This window comes from Melozone crissalis, unplaced genomic scaffold (genome assembly GCF_028551555.1).
Source record: "Melozone crissalis strain CALT ecotype California unplaced genomic scaffold, PUWL_Pcris_2 ptg000014l_1, whole genome shotgun sequence".
In the NCBI taxonomy this organism is placed as follows: domain Eukaryota; kingdom Metazoa; phylum Chordata; class Aves; order Passeriformes; family Passerellidae; genus Melozone; species Melozone crissalis.
In genome coordinates, this window is record NW_026535792.1 from 9770140 (window position 1) to 9788256 (window position 18117).

The following is an 18117-nucleotide window of genomic DNA, read 5'->3' on the forward strand; positions in this document are numbered from 1 at the left end:
GAGAAGCATTTCCCAGCTTTTTGTTAGTTCTAATCAATGTCTTCATACTCCTCCTCTTTGTTCTCCTTTCTCCTGGTGTACACGTGCATCTTTTTTATTTTAAGGGATAAAAGAAGGAATTGATTGAAGGATGGATCATGGGTGCCCTGAAAACCTTCACCACTTCAAGCCCTTCTATTCAGAGCTGTTCCATGGTCCCCACAGTCCCACAGCTCCACAATGTGACACTTGCTCAAGCCCCTTCAAGTCTGGGACACTTCAAAGTGTTCACACTCAGATTTGATTTGCTTGATTCAGTACCATTTTGCAGAAAAGAAAAGGTCAATATTCAGCTTATGGGCCAGCCCTGAGCACTGAGCTGGAGGGTTTGTTTTGGAGAAGCTTCATAAATCCCAAAAAGCAGCATGTGGACAGAAATGGTGACAAACCCAAGGCTGCACTGACACCACCTGCTATGGCCACAGTGCCCAGCACTGCTGCCACAACACTTCTCTTGCTGTGATCAAAGCACTGGTGTTTCAAAGAGAAGTTCTTTTAGCCAGACTAAATAGCTTTTTGAATACATTAGCTTTAAACCTCTGTAAAAATACTGGCAGCTGCTGTCTGGACTGCCCTCATCATAGTTAGAAAGATCACAAGCCACAGTGATACTGATTTATAGAAACTGATCTCTTTACCTCCTGACTGGGATTTCCAGCAAATTTGTGCATCATTAACTCTTTAAAACCAGACAACTGTATTTTTCCAGTTTAAAGAAATCAATGTCTGCAGATGGACAAATAGGGCATACTGCTCCCACCAAGGGATTCACTTACCAGCCCAGAGCAAGGTAGTTGGAGAAAGGTATTTAATGTCAAAAAGATGTCCCAGCATTTTTCCAGTTTAATATTAAACTCGTCTGGTAGAGCTGGTTATCACAGACCCTACCCATCAGTCCAGTTTCTCCTCTTCTGTCCATCAGCCCTTGCACTTTGCTGTCACCAGCAGAGTCAGCACGGCACCAGCAGCTGCACCAAACAGAGGTGAGAAGGCATCTGCTGATGCCTGAGTTCAAATACAGATTAATTAATTAATACTCTCTCCTTTGGCACTTCCAGGTGGTTTTCTTGAGTCCCCACCTACCCATGGCACTGGGGCTATTTCTTACCCACCCTCCCCTCCACAGCCCACTGTGGAGAGTCAGAAGAAAAATCTGAGGACAGCTTAGAAAGGTTTTTTGCATGTCCTTATATTTGGGCATTTCTCAGAAAACAGGCAGTGGCTTCCCCTGCAGAGCAAACTGAGCCTCCAGGCAGCAGGACACTGAGCTCACCTGGCTCACTGGGCATGGGCTGCAAACCTCTTCCTGCCACAGCAACACCAGCAGCACCCCAGGGTGTTTGTCTGACCTCCTTAGAAAGACTTCCAGTGACAGAAACCACCTTTCCAGGCAACCTGTCCCTGCACCTCTCTGCTCTCATTGTTTGTTAGAAAGGTTTTCCTACCATTACCCTGAATCATTTCAGCTGTAATTTAAGCCCCTTATCTCCCTGTGAACACGCAGAACAAATTACTTCCCTCCTCTTTGCAGCTGCTTCTTATGTATTTGAAAACTGCTCTCCCACCTTTTTCTCTTTAGGCTAATGCCAGTGCTTCTGTTGTTTACCTTGGCTGTGCTTCTGACATCCAGGAGAATTGGTGGTGCAGCAGCTACTCTGCTGAGTAGGATCCATTAAATCTTGGTGGTGAAGCAGGCAGTGAGGATTACTTGATAGAGCTGAAATCTTCTACACCAACCAGAAAATTGCAGCAGCCCATTTTCCACAGAGCAGATCTGCTGGCTGTCCAGCAAATAAAACAGGCTTCAGAAAACATGTGGGTTCAGCAGCTTCTGAGTGGATTTTCAAGGATATTTTTCAGCCTGGGACGTGGAGCTGTGTTGGACACAAGATCAGACCCAGATGAGCTTCAGACATGGTTACAAAATAAACTCTTAAGCAGGAGAAATCACTGTCCAGGGAGTGGTGCTGATCCTCAGATGGCCTCTCCTGAGTGAAAGTGCTGCTGTTAAACACACAAAAGCTGTAAGATTTGCGGGACAAATTGCAACTCACTTAATTCTCTGCATTAACTGTGAGCAGCTTCCCAGGAATGCAACAACAGTGAACCAGTGAAGGGCTCTGTGCTGTTGGCAGGAGCAGCAGCCAGGGGGAGGCAGCCGAGCCTCTGCACCCTTCACGCAGCTTGAAATAACTGCCCATAAAGGGCACGGCTGGGACAGCCCTCAGCTTCTGCCCCAGCACCACCCCTGGGCTCAGCACCCCCTCTGCCCAGGGTGCCCTTGGGGAAGAAATCTTTGCTTTCACAGGATGATTTTGTCTATGGGAAGTGCTCAGTATTGGGGTGGATTCTGCCCTGCTGCCCCCAGCCCAGTAACACCTCACCTGCACTCATGTTCCTTTTGCCTCTCGTTGGTTTCATAGCAAAGGACCAAAAATGGTGAGTTTTCCTCAAATCCAAACGGCAGTAGGTGCTTAAACAGTAAAAAATGAACCCCCAGCTGCTGCTTCTGCTTCTTGCATGAAAACTGCTGCATACATATTTACTGTGCTGATTAAACAGATCTGCTGCTCTACAGTGGAACAGGGAATTAAAGCACTGTATTTTCAATTTTGTTACCAAATTACAAATCATAAATATTTGGGAAAATAAGGGCATTTACATACACCATTAGTGAGAGTGCAGTTGCTGTATGGCTGCCACTTGCTATCCAAACCCAGGGTATCAAGGTATAAATAATGCTCAGTTCACAGCAGTATCCTAAAATGACAGCAGGCTGAATCTACTTCTTCTGTCAAGATATATCTTTATTAAGGGTCAGTATAAACTTCAAAAAAATAACTTTAATAATTTGTGCCACTATCTACCCAAAATAGCAAGAGTCTCTAAACTGAATGTAGCTGAATTTTGAAATAGTCAGTTTCCAGGCACAGTGTAAATACCTGCCATTTGTAAGGCCATCAGGTAATTTAAATTCATGACAGTAGCTATAAACATGCATTGAAGTTCTCAGTGGAGAAATGCAGCCCTGCATCTCAGGACTAAATCCTGAAAAATATTGTATACAGTATTTTGGCTCTTTCTTTCATGTCAACAGGTCATTGTAAATGCAGATGTATGAAAAACATTTAACATCTAAAAGTTCTCTATACTTAACCTTTCAGCTAAAAAAGTAAACTTTTCAGTAATTACTGCAGTAGTGTTTATTTCAAACTTGAAACTGATCTCCCCAATCAGCATTATCAAGCCATCCAAAAGTGCACACTTTCTAATATGATGATAAATGGAATACCCAGGCAGTTACTTAAGAGTGAGCTGTATTAGACAAGCAAAATATTTAAGAATTTTCTGGACAATGGAGGTAGGAGTGAGAGGCTCCAGATTATGCTACATTTTTTGGTCTGCCTCTGTCACCACAGATTTGCTTCTACTTTTATCTGACAAAAGAGATTTTCAGTTATATTTTCACTCCTTAAACTTTGTTGTGATAGCATTACCCACTGTGTAGTAACAATCTAAATAATATATGTTTAAATCCAGCATTTCAGCTGTCTTCAGATGTGGTGAAAACACTACATGGTTGAGCCAGGAACACCTATTAGTGCAAGCATAATTTGGAGTATGATTTATCATGCAAAAATATGAATCTGTAACTCCTACAGAAATTCAGCAGGACTCTTACTTTACAAGACATTTTGGACTATGAGAACACCACACACAACCACACAGTTCCTTCATTTTGACAGGGACAGTCCTCTACAATGTGCAAAATGAGGCACAAACTCTGTTGCAGTCAGCAAGTCTGTTAGGCAGGTTAGTTGTCCCATTCTCCATTATTCTGATCGTTGTCCTCCTCTTCTTCAGAATCAGCAGACACTTTCTTAATTCTCTGCATGGCTGCCTTAATGCTTCTCTCCAGCTCATTGGGGGATCCTCTGCTGCCATCTCTGTCAGCATCTCGATTCACTTTCCTTAGTTTAACCCCCTGCCTGATGGCAGAGAGGATGCTGTCCTTCACAGAGGTGTAGGGGTTTGGCTGCTCCACTCTGCGGAGGTGAACTTCACTGCGCTTCAGAGAGGCCAGAACTTCATCCATGGACCCTGCAACACACCCAGCTACTGTTACCAGAAAAATGAGACAACCACACTTCAGAGGCATGAAACCCAAGTGCTCAGGGCTCTTCCTTTAAGCTGTGCTAGCCCTAGGATGGTCTGTGCTGGCACAAGAATGGTCTGCTCTGGCACAGACTCCTTCAAGCTCTGCAACAGCAGGCTCTGGAACTGCTTTTAAAAAGCAGTTACAGCTTTTACGTCTTGAATTGAGAATCCAATGCCTCTTCATCATTATATAAGGCTGTGCTCTAAGGAAGAAATTATACACAAAGGACAACACTCTTTTTCATTACAACTTTATGGGCTTTCAAAAAAATTTCACTGAACCAAAAAAATCTCTTGCATTCTGTGTTATAAACAATCCACCATCCCTCCTAGCTTGCCCAGAAGCCTGCTGAGACAGCCAATTGCATTTTTGCTCAGCCAAGAGAAAAATGGAAGGATTTGAGTAGAAGGGCTTTAAAGTGCACCACTGAAGTCACTGGGAGCCAGATCAGGCCTATGCAGGCAGCTCTTTTCTGCATGGACTTAGAAAACAATTCCTATTTTACAACATGATTTAGATCTCAGGTGTATGTTTCTGAACTGCAGACCATGAAGGAAACCACACTGAGAGTTTCCACTAGAGTTCCTGATACACACTAATTTGAGTTTTACTCCTGCTGGACTCTCTGCTGCTTGCTCCAGACTGTCAGACAGGGAGGCTGTTTCCCTGGACAGCAATAGGTCCAGACCATCTGTGCCTCACAGCTAGAAACATTTTGGCCATGCGCAGTGCACACAAGGTTATGTGATTAACATCAACCACTTGAAATGGAACAGGCTGCTAAATCCTGCTACCTTCAGAGACTGAGAATAATCAAGCAAAGATCCACCAGATTGCCTTACAAAGCCTACAAGTAAGAGAGTCTTAAGTCTGCTGCCTAAATGGGCTGCCTGGTAAAAGATTAGTCAAACAAACAAATTATGAAAGCAGCCTCTCCTGGCTTTTAACACACAAAGACATGAGTAGCCCATAACTAAAACCAACATGTTTATGAAGCTGTTTCAGTAAGTTCCTGTGGTAATTTAGCAATTACAGTTACAGCTACTGACATGATGGCTTTCTTCAAGAAACAGGGGTAAACAACTAAACAGATCTCTTCAATAAATCCAAAAATAATGAAAAGACATCAATGTTAGGCCATTAATGGCAGCAAATACTAGCTACCAGAAAGGCTGTTCCAATAGTAATCAGACTACTCTGGTGTACAATTCCTGTTGCTACTCAAGGCTTCTTAAGAGTATCTGTGGTAGAATTTATCCTATGGATATCCCACACTGAAGTATGCACTGGATGCAACTATGGTAACTCAACTGTGTCTCAGCCCTTCAGCTGCTTGTACTTCCCCACAGCTTGGATGAACTGAAAACACTGAACTTCCCCTGGTATTTCTGCCTGTGGTTTGCCTCTGAACTGATAGGATACAAAGGCTGCTTGGATGTATTGTGAAGAGTTGAAAAGGAAAAGGAATGTACAACTTTTAAAGACACTGTTCATACTAGCATAAGCTACACTGTGAAAAACAACAAAAAAAATTGCAGCCTTCCAGCTTAGATCAATCTCTCTGACATAGTCAAAATATCCACTCACCTCAGAGACAAAAATAAATCTGTTAGCAGGATGCACCCAGTGCAGCCCTGGGAGGCTGCTGAGCTCTATTCTCATTCAAACTACTCCTACAATTGCCAAGTTCAGCCTTCAATTACACCTGCATGATCCTGCTAACAAAGCAAAGGTGTAACAGAGCACAATTTCTTCCCTGGGAATGTATGCCAAAGCTATTCACCTGCCTTTCAAATCCTGGTTGAATTCTGCATGAATTCCCTCCCTTAGGAAACCTTTATTTAAAAACCAAGCAAATTTTAAGTGGACAAAAGCTGTGCACATAAGCAGCCCAATTACCAGCTCTGTAGTACATACATCATGAACACTAAAATGTAGCCTTAGTACAGATACAAATTTACCCACATTGGTGTTCTGACTGCACCATCAGGAGGACCCTGTGAAGTACCTCAAACAGGACACGCAAATCATTGTTACTCATTTAACATCCTGAGCTATGGTCAGTGTTATATGTCATTTCTTAGACTAAGCTTTCCAGGAGCCTCATTCTCCTGATCAAAACTACATGCTATTCCTGTCCAGAAGCAGAGGAGGGAGGGAGACCACAAAAATACAGGAAATGCATTAAAAAGCAGCAGTTGATGTGAGCCTACTTACCTATGCAATTATTTATAGACCTCCTGGATGAGTCATCCTGACTGTGAAGTGCAGGGCTTTCTGAGGGGCTTTCAGAGCTGAGGGGAAGTGGTTTATCCTCTGTTGCTGATGGTGTTTTTAACTGGAACGGTAGGGGGGGAGGTGGGGGTGGAGGGGGCAAGGGAGGAGGTGGTGGAGGAGGAGGTGGTGAGCATGGAGAGCCCATCAATTCCTCGCTGTGCTTTTGTTCCTCTGTGTCCCCATCAGTAACAAAAATCTGGACAGGGATGTCTGCTGGGGTATTCTGACACGGAGCTTTTGGTTCCTTGTCTTCCACAAGCAGAATGCTCTGTGGCTGCTCGAGAGCTGCCCTTACTCTTGGTGAGGGTGCAGGGGGCAGAGCTGCTGGGGCTGCCCCTGTGCTCGATGCAGGGGGAGGGGACAGCACCACAGCCTGCTGAGGGATGCCTCGTGGCAGCCTGGGACTGCGAGGCTGGGGACGAGACGTCTTCAGAACAACATGAGCTGGACACTTCTGGAAAAGGAATCATAAGGCAGGAGGTCACATCTCCATTGGACTGGCCAAAACATCAGCCCCAATGAGATAAAAAGCCACACAGAGCACAGAACTGTCCCACTCACCCATTCAAGCAGAAAATTCAACCCTGAATAAATTTAAATGAATAATAAAGCATTTATTTCAAAGCCATTTCCTCACCTGTATTCTTTGCAACAAAGTCCACACCCAGAAACTGTATCTTTAGGAGGTTTAATCACCTGCACTCACTATATAATATCCTATCTTAGGCTATCCCAACAGTTGTCTCTGATTGGGACCATGCTCACATGTGAGCTATGGCTGCTTTCTGACATGTTCTGACACCATCTAGGACTACTGCAGTTACAGTACTTGCCTCCCTGAATACTTTCAGCCTCTCCAGCGTTTTCTGACGCTCCTGGCTTATCCAAGCTTTTTTCTTTTTCTCCTCTTCTTTTTGTTTGTCTCTCTTCTGCATTAAAACACAAGTAAGTGAGCCTTAGTGTGTGAAAACCAGCAGCTGCCAGACTCCCCAGGGCTGCTGTTGGGTACTCACTATCTGGATGCTGTGGTGCTGCTGGAAGCGCTTTCTGCTCTCCTCTGCCTGTTGCAGTCTCTGCCGGTGGCTCGCCTCACACTGATCCTGGGGGAAGAGCAGAATTCATGCAACTCTCAGTCAGCTCACACTTCCTCTGCACCAGCTCTGCCAGTAACTCCCGAGCACCAGCCACTAAACAGCAACCACAGCTGGGTGCTCGGCAGTGCCAAGAAAGATGGCTAAGCTCAACTAGTGTCAGATGTGAGACCCTCATGGTGAAGTCTGTGGGACTCCTTCATGGCTAAAGCAAATGTTCTCCTAATCAGCCATATTTTTATTCATGCTGGAGCAAAAATGATCCAGATGTGACCCAACCCCTGTCTTACAGTTTATTAAAAAAAAAAAAAAGAAAAAAAAAAGAGAAGAAAGGGAGATGAAAAGAAGAGAAGAAATGAGCTCATGCAAAGACATGAGGAAGGCAAGAAGGAAGCTAGCAAAGCACTACAAAAATACAAAGCTACTTTTCCCCCTCTCCCTCTGTTGGTAAAAAGTACCAAAGAGAAGACACAGGTTCCAGTATTTTCTCTGGGAGTTGCTTTTTGTCTCTGTACAGAGGGGGATTATCCACATGGCTGGACAAGCATTTGCAAACCATGTGGCATTTGGCTTCAGTGTTATACAACCAATAGACAGCAATTAAGTAAATGAAAACAGAAGCAAAAGAAGTGTCTGCCAAGGAAGCAGTTGCAAGCAAGAGACAATGATGGCTCACAAAACATTTCCAATGTAATTCCCAGTTTGTCCAGGCTACTGAGAGATAAAAGGTCAGACAGACTTGAACCTCAACTCTGCTCTCTGCCCCACCAGAACTGCAGGTGTAAGGTAAACTCCTCTTACTGAGAAGGTTCATGAGAGTCAACTTTTGTCTTCCTAGTGTTCTGCTCTGATTGGGAAACAAAGGAAAAACTGCCCTTTGCACAGAACTGAGAGCTGTTAAAAGTTTCTCCTTCCTCCTGTTCAAAGGTAAAGAAAGTATCAGTGTGTGAGTTGTCCTATCACTGCAGCTTCCTCCACAGAAGGTCAGTTTCCTCCTCTACTGCAGCTGCTTTGGAAAAGGCTGTTAGGGCAAAGCTCCAGCTGGCCCCACAGGGCTCTGGTAAGGTCTAGCTGATGGGAGAACACCTGGGTCACCCAGGTAAGTTTGTGCTCTCTTTCCAAGCCAGACACACTTGCACCACACCACGGAGTGTAAAGCTGTTAAAATCACATTGCCCCTCTTTCAGCTTGCAGGCCTTGGCACTGAGTCATGAATCATCTTGCACGCTCCACCCAAACTTCCCTAATTGTTTCCTGTCCATCCCTCGTGAGTCAAGACATCAGCTGAAGGAAATGCACATCTCCAGGACTGCATTTACTTTTTTGTTCCTGAGGTAGGCTCTCCTCGCACAGACAGTCCCACGCTTTGTCTCCAACTGCTTTGTCTTCTGCCTCAGCACCGTCATGGCTGACAAGTTAGCGAAATGTTGTCCCATGCTCTGTTCAATGACCTTGAGCTCCTCAGGATTTTCACATGTATCATAGTAAACAACTTCATCCTGTTTCTCTAAAAAGGCATTTGGCATTTTTTAAGAAACCAAAAATTGCCACAGTTATTTAAACATTTAAAGAGCTAATGACATTTTCAAAGCCATTGAAGGCAGTGAGTTAGTTATGAGTAAGTGCAAAGCTCCAGAGGCGAGCTGGGTCCTTCACAGTCATATGCAAACATGTCACGTTACTCACAGGGCAGCTTTGCAGGATCAAATTTATGCTGTTAGCATTTGTTATTTAGCTTCCTCTTTCAAATGTCTCCCTGTGTTCCAACTCCTACCTTCGCCAAATGGAGTTTTTCCTGGAAAATTGAAGACTCTTCTGATCAACACTGGGTGTCTTATTTTACTATTTACCACGCTTCAGTTATGTAACAAGTGGCAGCAATGTTTACCTCACAGTGTATGGGGTAAACTCATGGAGAATTCATAAGCACAAATAAGAACACGACTGGTGCCTAACTTGAGGTAACTGTGTCATAAAGAGACACTGAAACTGGAAGACAGTAGTGTTCAGGTACCATTCTACCTATAACCACCTCTTTTTGTCACTAGAGGATGCATTTTATAATTTCTACATGTTAGATTAGAATAGATGACGATGAAGTACAGGACCTACTTCAGCAGGTTCATGATACCCAGTTTCTGTGCATAGATCTTGCAGCTATTAGAGCAGTTAAGCACTGTCAATATAAATTACTCCATGCTAAACCAGGGCATGCACATATCACAGCTGCTAGCAAGAGGAGCAACCGCTGTGGCTGTTTTTTTTAAACTTGTGTTATCAAATTAGTGCCTAATTAATTAAAGTGTCTAATTAAAGATAAAATATCAGATGGTACCACAGCATTAATGTTTTCCAGCCGTGCTTTCTATTAGCAATGATATCCTTCTTTTTAATTGAAAACAGAGCAGGCTATGTCGCTTCTGTGTTCTGAACATGAGCTTAAATAATATTTTATTCTCACCTTTAATCTGTCTCTTTATAGTGTCCAGCTGTACAATAAGCAGCATCTCTTCATGTTTCAATACTTCAAGCTGTACATTATATAATTCCAGCTGTGTTTCATAATACTGTATTTCCAGCTCCTCCACTATACTTAAATTCTCTTCTTGTTCACCAAGATTCTCCATCTGTAACAGAAAATAAAAAGCATTAGTAACAAAATATGCACACATGAAACACGTGTGGATGCACAGATGCCTATAAGGAGCCTGGTCTAACTGGCAGCTGCTTTGGTATGGAAAGCAACAGAGCATTAGAAATGGCTTGGAGCAGAAACTCAGAGGAGCAGAGAACCTTATCAACCTAAAGTATAAATTTACCTTCATTTTACCAGGAAAGACTTAATTATAATCTGTACAAATGATACTGCTCCTGAAAACAATTATACATGGTACAGTACACTACTCTTGGAAAATAAATATCAGGTACTCCCAGCAGCAGTTTGGTGGCATCCAAGATTAGTATTAAATAAGTATATTAATTTTTCAGTGTTCTCTGAAAATAATATCTGGTCTTTATCTCCATAAAAGGAAACAATTTCAGACTATTATCACAAATGCTCAAATGATACTTGAAGTCTAAAAGCATGTATGTTAAGCTTTGCTGAGTGTCCTCAAACATGCAGGAGCAATTAACAAACAGCAGACATGCATTTTCCACAACATAAAACTGTGCTGAAAACCTAAATTGTTGCACAGACAGACTTGAAAAGCCTACTCTCATGACCATTTTGGTAGGTTTTGATCAGCCCTTCAAAGAACAGTGACAGAAAAGGAGGCTTTGTAAGGTCTTACGAGTTTCTGAATGCCAGTTCTCTTCTGTTTCAGGCACAGCTCTCTCGCCCTCAGATGCTGAAGAGTTTCTTTTGCTAACATATATTTCAGGTTTTCTAGTCGTGGCAAAGCTGATGCCCAGGTGGTTTTACCAAATCTCTCTTCATCTTGCTCCATCTGTTTGTGCATTGCTGTAGATTAAAACATGGCAGTAAAGCATGAGAAATGCAGTGTACTAACAGCCCTTGGGTGTTTCTGAAGTATTAAAAATGCTAATCTTATTAAACTATTTCTGAAGCTTTAGAAATTACAAGATTACAAGGTTGAATTTGTGACCTTATACATGTAAGTAAAATACTTCATTGCACCATGGAAATACACCCTAACAGTTGCACAGCAACATACTCTGTTCACATGCTGAAATCCTTGAGGCTTGCACATCAAGCATTAAAAGCACCCATGGTTTTTGTGCAGAGGTTTGCAGCTGTGTATCTCAGGCAAGTCAAATCCAAGTTGTAAACTAAACTGGTTAAAAGATACAAATCCTAAGTGAATAAAGTATTTCTTTCTTAAGTTGGACACTCACCCAAACATCAGGTTCTGCACAGAGGTAAGAAGAGCTCTCAGTCACTTAAGTTAGGTATTTACAAAACCTTTTGTGAAAGTCATTCTGATTACCTGCCAGAGCCTTTACAGTTTCCTTGAAGTAGTTCACTGTGATATCCTGGATGGAGCACACAGCACTCTCAGCTCTCTTAGTCCATTCATCAGCATCCTTCTGCAAAGCTGCTACTCTTCTAGGCCCCAGATTATCATACTGCAAAGACTTCTACAAGGACACAAAACTCTCAGTTACCACCTGGTTTCCACAGAGGTGCAGCCACACTATGCTACACTTGGAGACATTTCAAGAATGGCAAACATAACCTTCCCCTCACCTGTCACAAAGTGAATCACTGCTCATTCCTATTTCTCATTCTCTAGGCTGATTCAGAACCTTTGTCCCCCAATCCTGACCTCACACTTGGATTAATTTGCTTCTTAAAATATTTTTAAACTATCATCTTTAAAATGACATCCAACACAAGTGTTTTTTATTGTTACTAAAAGTAACACTTCAATGTGCAATGTTCTCTTCTATTTTTCCCCACGTGTTGACAGCACATTGCACCAGCAGGTTCTCCAGTTTGGCAGCTCTTTCACACAGGAACAGGGATACAGAAAAGAAACAGAAGAGAATGTTTTCAAGTCCACAAAGGAGACACAGGAACAAGCCAAGTATTCAAATATATTTTTAGAAGAATTATATTTCAAATGAGCCTAAATATCCCTTACAGGGTTTTTTCAAATATAATCTTTGTTTCATTCTTTCCAATTTCCACTTTAATTTTCAGAACAGTACATTGAACATTTTATTGTCACAGGTTTAGACCTTCAATATTCAAGCACCTTAATCTAAACTTAAAACTGTTCTGCTCTCTTCAGGAACATTAACAGCTCACTTTAATTTTAACACACTATTTAGGGAAAATCAACATAGTAAATGCCTGTTGTTTCCAGGGGCATCATAACTTTCAGAATGTGCTTCCAGTTTAAGATGCACATAAAACAAAGTGAATGCAGGGACAAATGATATGTTTTCATCTGCAGTTCTAGCAGGTTGTAGCAGTAACAGAAAACTCCTTTGAGTGGGAAGGTCTCCTCCACAACTGAGTTAATCTGGTGCATCAGCATTCCTGGGGATGACACTCTCAATGTAAAAAACTAATCCCATGGGAAGGTGGCACAACAAAGGCTACTTAGAACACAGTAAATTCAGCCTCCCAGAGAGTAAACCCCAGGGAGGTGGAGCCAGGGGATATTCTCCTTTTAAGTGGGAAGGCAGCTGCAGTTCTAGTCAAGCCATCATCATGGATTCTGAGATCCTGAGAGTGACTCTGCCCTAACTCTGAATTTATCAGTCATGTCTGGTGGTCTGGCAGAGGGAAAAAAGCAGGTACAGCCAGAAATAGGGGATGTTACATGATGTGAGACTAAACTGCTCCAAGAGCAGCTGATGCCCCACTGTGTAGCCTGGCCTTTCACTTTGTACAGGCAGACTCACCAGGATTTCCAGTTTGTACAGTGTTGCCAGCTCTCGCATGTCTCTGAAGGGCTGCAGCAAATACTGGTAGAATTGTGTTGCCATGGTGACCAAATCCTGATAAGCTTCATCTTCTTCTTCATAAACCTTCATCAAAGCCACCATTGTGTCAGCACTTTTATGCTGCTGCAGAACCTAGTGGGATAAAAGGTAAATCAGCCACGGCTGCTTTGCATTCGTGTGTGCTGGATGCTGCCAGGCTCCAGACCTGTCCTTCCACTGCCAACACTTCCTTCCCTGTGCCAGGCACTCTGCAGCCACCCCAGGTGGAAACACCCCCAACTCCACACTGTCAGAGGCACTAATTGCTGCACATTCCATCAGGAGCCTGCAAGGAGCATCCTGCCTAGGGCGTCCACCAGAAACATTCTAGTAACTGTGAGCAGATGACTTGGTTGCTGCTTTTTATAAACATAAATGGGGATCTTGGGAATTCTGTACTGGAAGGACAAGCAAGGTATTCTTAAACTGGATGCTGCATTGCTTCCACAATTACTAAATGCCTGCTAATGAGTTTCTGAATCCAGAATTTGTGACTTCAGGCACAGAAAAAAACAGACTGGCATTTACTTCTGATACACCCTGCAGTTAAATTCCTTTAGCATTTCTATAATTTATAATAGCTAATTCTAACCTCAGTTCTAGTGGTATTACACTTTGTAAGTGTCAGTTCTTCCACGGAATTACTGCCTTTCGATACAGTAGGTCCTATTTATTTCCTTCTATGACAAAATAAAAAGTTGGGGATTTCCCCTCAGTTGCATTTGTTTACTGGTACCAATCACAGCTTCAATGGTTTTTCTTTGACACCAGCTGGCAGAGCCCATGGCATGCTCTACATGCCAGGATAGTGAGCTGGCTGAGAGAACACAGCTAAGTTCCACTGAGAAACAGACCTTCCTGGAAGGACAGCGTGTGCTCTGCAGCTCCATAAAGAGGGAAGGGGATGGGATGGGGGGATGTGCCACCAGTAGTGAGAGAAAACATTAAAAAAAAAGCTTGGGTTGTATTGCAACTGAAAAGCACTGAAATGAAACCATCATGTTTGTTGTTGCCAGCTGAGTCTGGGTAAGACAGCAGAGTTCCCATGTATGGAGGAACTTCCCCAGGGAAAATCTGTGGAAGTCAGCTCAAGGGCATTTCCCACCCACCCTGTCTGCAGGCCTGGCACGACAGGGGAACAAGAGAACGTGAACGCCAACATTTCTGATAATCCCACATGTGTGACAGCCTCTTGGGCCTCCCAGGAGCTCGTGGCAGCTCAGACACAGTCCTAGGGCCCACCTGCAGCAATTTCAGTCTGCTTTTGCCCCACTGTGGAAGCCAAATACAAATGCAAGAGCTGACTTTTTGATTCCCAGTCTAAAAGCAACAAGTGAGGGTCATGCTGCTCCTGGAGGATGCTTAGAGTGAGTAGAGGGGAAGTGTTAGTGAAGGATATTAATGTAAAAAGCAAAAAAGGATGCTCTGGTACTTCAGGTTGGTTTAATGTCTATTTCTTAAGTTTTCCATAACTTGGTCTGGACTACAGTATAAAGAATTTATGTCCCTGTTAGGCCTGCAAGTACAATAACACTCTACAGCATGTTTAGCCATGTCTAAAACATAGCTGGAAATCAGAGAGTAACTATCAGAGGCACCAAGCTGTACCTCACCACCAAGCCCCAAACTGCCACAGAGCTGAACAGACTCGTGCTGCTTCCAAGAGAACGTGGTGGCTGGAATGTATTTCTAACTCGGCTGTGAACTGCTAGTCAGTAACAGACACTTTTGTACACAACAAGGCACATGTTCATGTAAACTAAAGCTGTGTTTTTAAAAACAGTGTCTTTCTGAAAAAGTAGTGTTGTTTCATCTGTTGAATACTGCAATAGGAAAGAGAAGGCTGAAGTCAACTGTCATAACTTTCCTCCAAAGCATGATCAGGCTACTTTGCCAGAAAAGAAGATTGTAAACAGGTACTGCAAGAAACAGCAGCACCACACTGCTGAGCCTGAAGTGTCTGTAACTCGTCAACATTCCGATGTCCTAACTGCAACTTTGTCACTACACACCACCCTTTGAATCCTTGCTTACAAGAAGGGGAAAAGATCCAGGAACACATCTATAGCAAGAAGAAACTTAAGGCACCGAAGGAACAAAGTGCTAACATCATCATTACTTCAATCAGTAGGGCAGAATTTGATACTTAAAAAACCAGCAAAAACCCACACACAATTTCTTAGAATACAAACCACTTATCTGTATAGGAGCAGGACTAAGTTTGGTCTTAAAAAAAGACTGAGAATCCCCCAGTTACAAGCATTACTGCAAACATGTAGTCTGAGACCTTCTCAGGGAGGTTAAAAAATTAGCACATGATTGTATTCTCCTCTTCGGTTACTGTTCCACCCATTGCCCAACACCCCTGGATGTTTTTAGCAATGTGTTTTGTAGGAGTGTCTGCAGCTTAAGTAAGAGCCCCAATGTCTTACAGCGACTGCCCACGTGGACGTGGCTTATTCCCCACTTAATAAAGGTGCACCTCCAAGACCGATGACACTTAGTATTTCGGAAAGTGACTTTGTAGCTTCCAGACAATAAAAAAGCGTGTGTGTAAGCACAAATCTGGACATTGGACAACACCAGGAGCGAGCTGGTATCAGTGACTCGGTCACCCTTGCTCACGTGAGTCTGGCGAGGCTGCCCGGATCGATGGAGTCCCGCAGCAGCAGCAGGGACTGCCCCGCTTCCCTGCAGCCCCCAGGGGAGCACGGGGCGCCCAGCCGGAGCTCACACAGGCGCACCCATGAGCTGAGCAGCAGCACCGAGCACTGAACACAGTCCCGCACCGAGGGGCCCCTTCCCTGCCCGCAGCGCGGCCCGGCAGCCCCGGCCCCGCACCCTCGGGCCAGCCCCGCGCCCCGGCTGCCTCCTCTCCTCCCGTACCCGCCTCAGGGCCTCCTTGGCCCGGGCCAGGTGGCCGCGCAGGGCCTTCCCGCGGAGCTCGTGCAGGCTCTCGAAGTACTCGTCGTCGCAGCAGCGGTCGGCGGCGAAGAGCGCGTCCAGCACCACGCGGGCGCCGCAGAGCTCCAGGGCCCAGCCCAGGTACAGCTCCAGCGCCCGGCACAGCTCCTGCAGCTCGGCCTCGTCCGGAGCGGCGCCACCGGGGAACAGCACGGCCCAGAGCCCGCCGGAGGCCGCGCCGGGCAGCGCGGGCGGCAGCTCGGGGAAGGCGGGCTCCAGGCGCGGGCACACGGCCGACAGCTGCCGGTGGACGCCGCGCAGGGCCGGCGCCGAGAAGAGCCCGGCCCAGCTCTGCGGGGCCTGCTCCGCCGCCTCCGCCCGCCCGTGGCAGGTCACCGCGAACGCGCCCTCCGCGCCGTTCCACGCCACGAGGAAGCGGAGCCGCGGCGGCGGCTGAGGCTCGGCGAAGGCGGTGTCGCGCACGGCCACCCACCCCTCCAGGCTGTCGGGCTGCGGCTCCATCGCGACAGCGGCGGCGGCAGCCCCGCGGGCCCCGGAGCGAAACAGAAACCGAGCGCCGGGAGGGGCGGGACCCGGCGCGTCACCGGCAGCGCCCGCGCCCATTGGCGGCAGCGGCAGGGGGCGGGACCGCGGTGTCGGGGCGGGGTCAGAGGGGGCGTGGCCGCAACAGAGGCAGGGCCAGGGCGGCCTTCATGGCGGGAGCGGAAAATAAACAGTGCTGTAGTAAAAGAGCGAGAGGGCGGCCCGGGAAAGGCCGTTTGTCCTGGCGTGGGTGGGGTTGGGAGGTGACCCCGAAGATCATGTTCCCACCGCTCTGCCATGGGCACGGACTGCTTCCACTAGGCCAGGTTGTTCAGAGCTTCATCCAGCCCGGCCTTGAGCCCCTGCAGGGATGGGGCATCCACACCTTCCCTGGGCAACCAGGCCAGGGCCTCACTACCGTCACAGTAAAGAATTTCTTCTCAATATGTAACCTAAAACTACTCTCAATTTGAACCATTCCCCCTTATCCTGTCAGTATATGCTCTTGCAAATAATCTTGCCGCATCTCCCATGTGTGTTTCCTTCAGGTGCTGGCAGGAGAAAACTTTGTGGAATAAGTCGCTCTTCCTGTGAGGAGTGGCGGGTGGGAGCAGGGCACACACAGCCCTGCGTCTGAGCCGCTGCATGAGGGGCAGCTTTCCTCACAGCCATCGTTCCTGCGGCCCTCACAAAAGGCCACGCGTTGTTGCATTCTACAGCAGCAAGCAAACCCCACACTCCTTCCCGTTGAGCCTGAGCTCTGAGACCCTGCACCCCCAAACAGCCCGGGATGCTTGTGCTGACACCCAGCTCAGCCCCAAGGTCACCATGCTCTGTATAAATGCCACCCAAACGCTGCCTCATGGGCACCAAGGGAGCAAAGAGCAGCAGGGTGATGGAACAAGAACAGTGCCACTGCCCTTATTCAGACACTGTGTCCAAGGCAGAATGTAATTCACTATCCACCAAATGTTATATTCCAGTCTTTGGAAGCGAAGTACTGCTAATTTCTTGAGAAATTAAGGCAAATAAGATAGCGTAGCTTAACACAAAGCAAAAGTAAGCTCTCGGTTGAAAAATTAATCAAATCTGTCAGACAGCATAAATGTTAACATTTCAGCAAGGGCTGTGTCACTTGTGTGAAAACACTTCTGCTCTAATCTCACAGATGATAGAAGCACTGTTAGCAGTAATGAGATCGTGCCTACATGGGCAATTAGCTTGTGATTCCTCACCAAACAGCAAACAATTGCACTGCTAGAAAAGTAAGGAAATGACACCAAGATAATTGGAAAATGAGGAAAAAGCAGAGCTGTGTCAAGATCTTATAGACATTGTCCCTTGTGGCGTCCTCTGAGCTCAAGCCATATATAATTCAACTTTCTCAAACATGCTTAAAAATCTCCTGCCAGTAGGGCTGGCTTGGTAACACATTCACAAGCAGCAGCCTGTGTGCGCTGGGCAGCTGTGGGTTTGAGCAGATTCACAAAGCTCCAGTACTACAGCAGTCACAATAATCAGTGGTAATACACACCCTGCTATGTATCAGGTGGACCCCTCCAGAGCACAGATTGCAGGGATATGTTCCTGTGAAAACCTCCCTAGTGGGGCCATTGTTCACTTTCTTCACCATAATTCTCTTTCCAG

General features: G+C 45.5%; 1 protein-coding gene across 1 annotated transcript; it reads right to left on the minus strand.

Moving 5' to 3' along the window:
* Positions 1-2985: 2985 nt before the first annotated feature.
* On the minus strand, positions 2986-16557 carry WHAMM (WASP homolog associated with actin, golgi membranes and microtubules). The gene is given in 12 exon segments (XM_054272955.1): positions 2986-4140; positions 6416-6929; positions 7309-7404; positions 7489-7575; positions 8886-9073; positions 10028-10193; positions 10860-11029; positions 11517-11667; positions 12943-13116; positions 15910-16467; positions 16470-16521; positions 16523-16557. Coding segments are annotated over 12 exon segments (2472 nt in total). The 5' UTR covers positions 16552-16557; the 3' UTR covers positions 2986-3853.
* Between the last annotated feature and the right edge of the window lie 1560 nt (positions 16558-18117).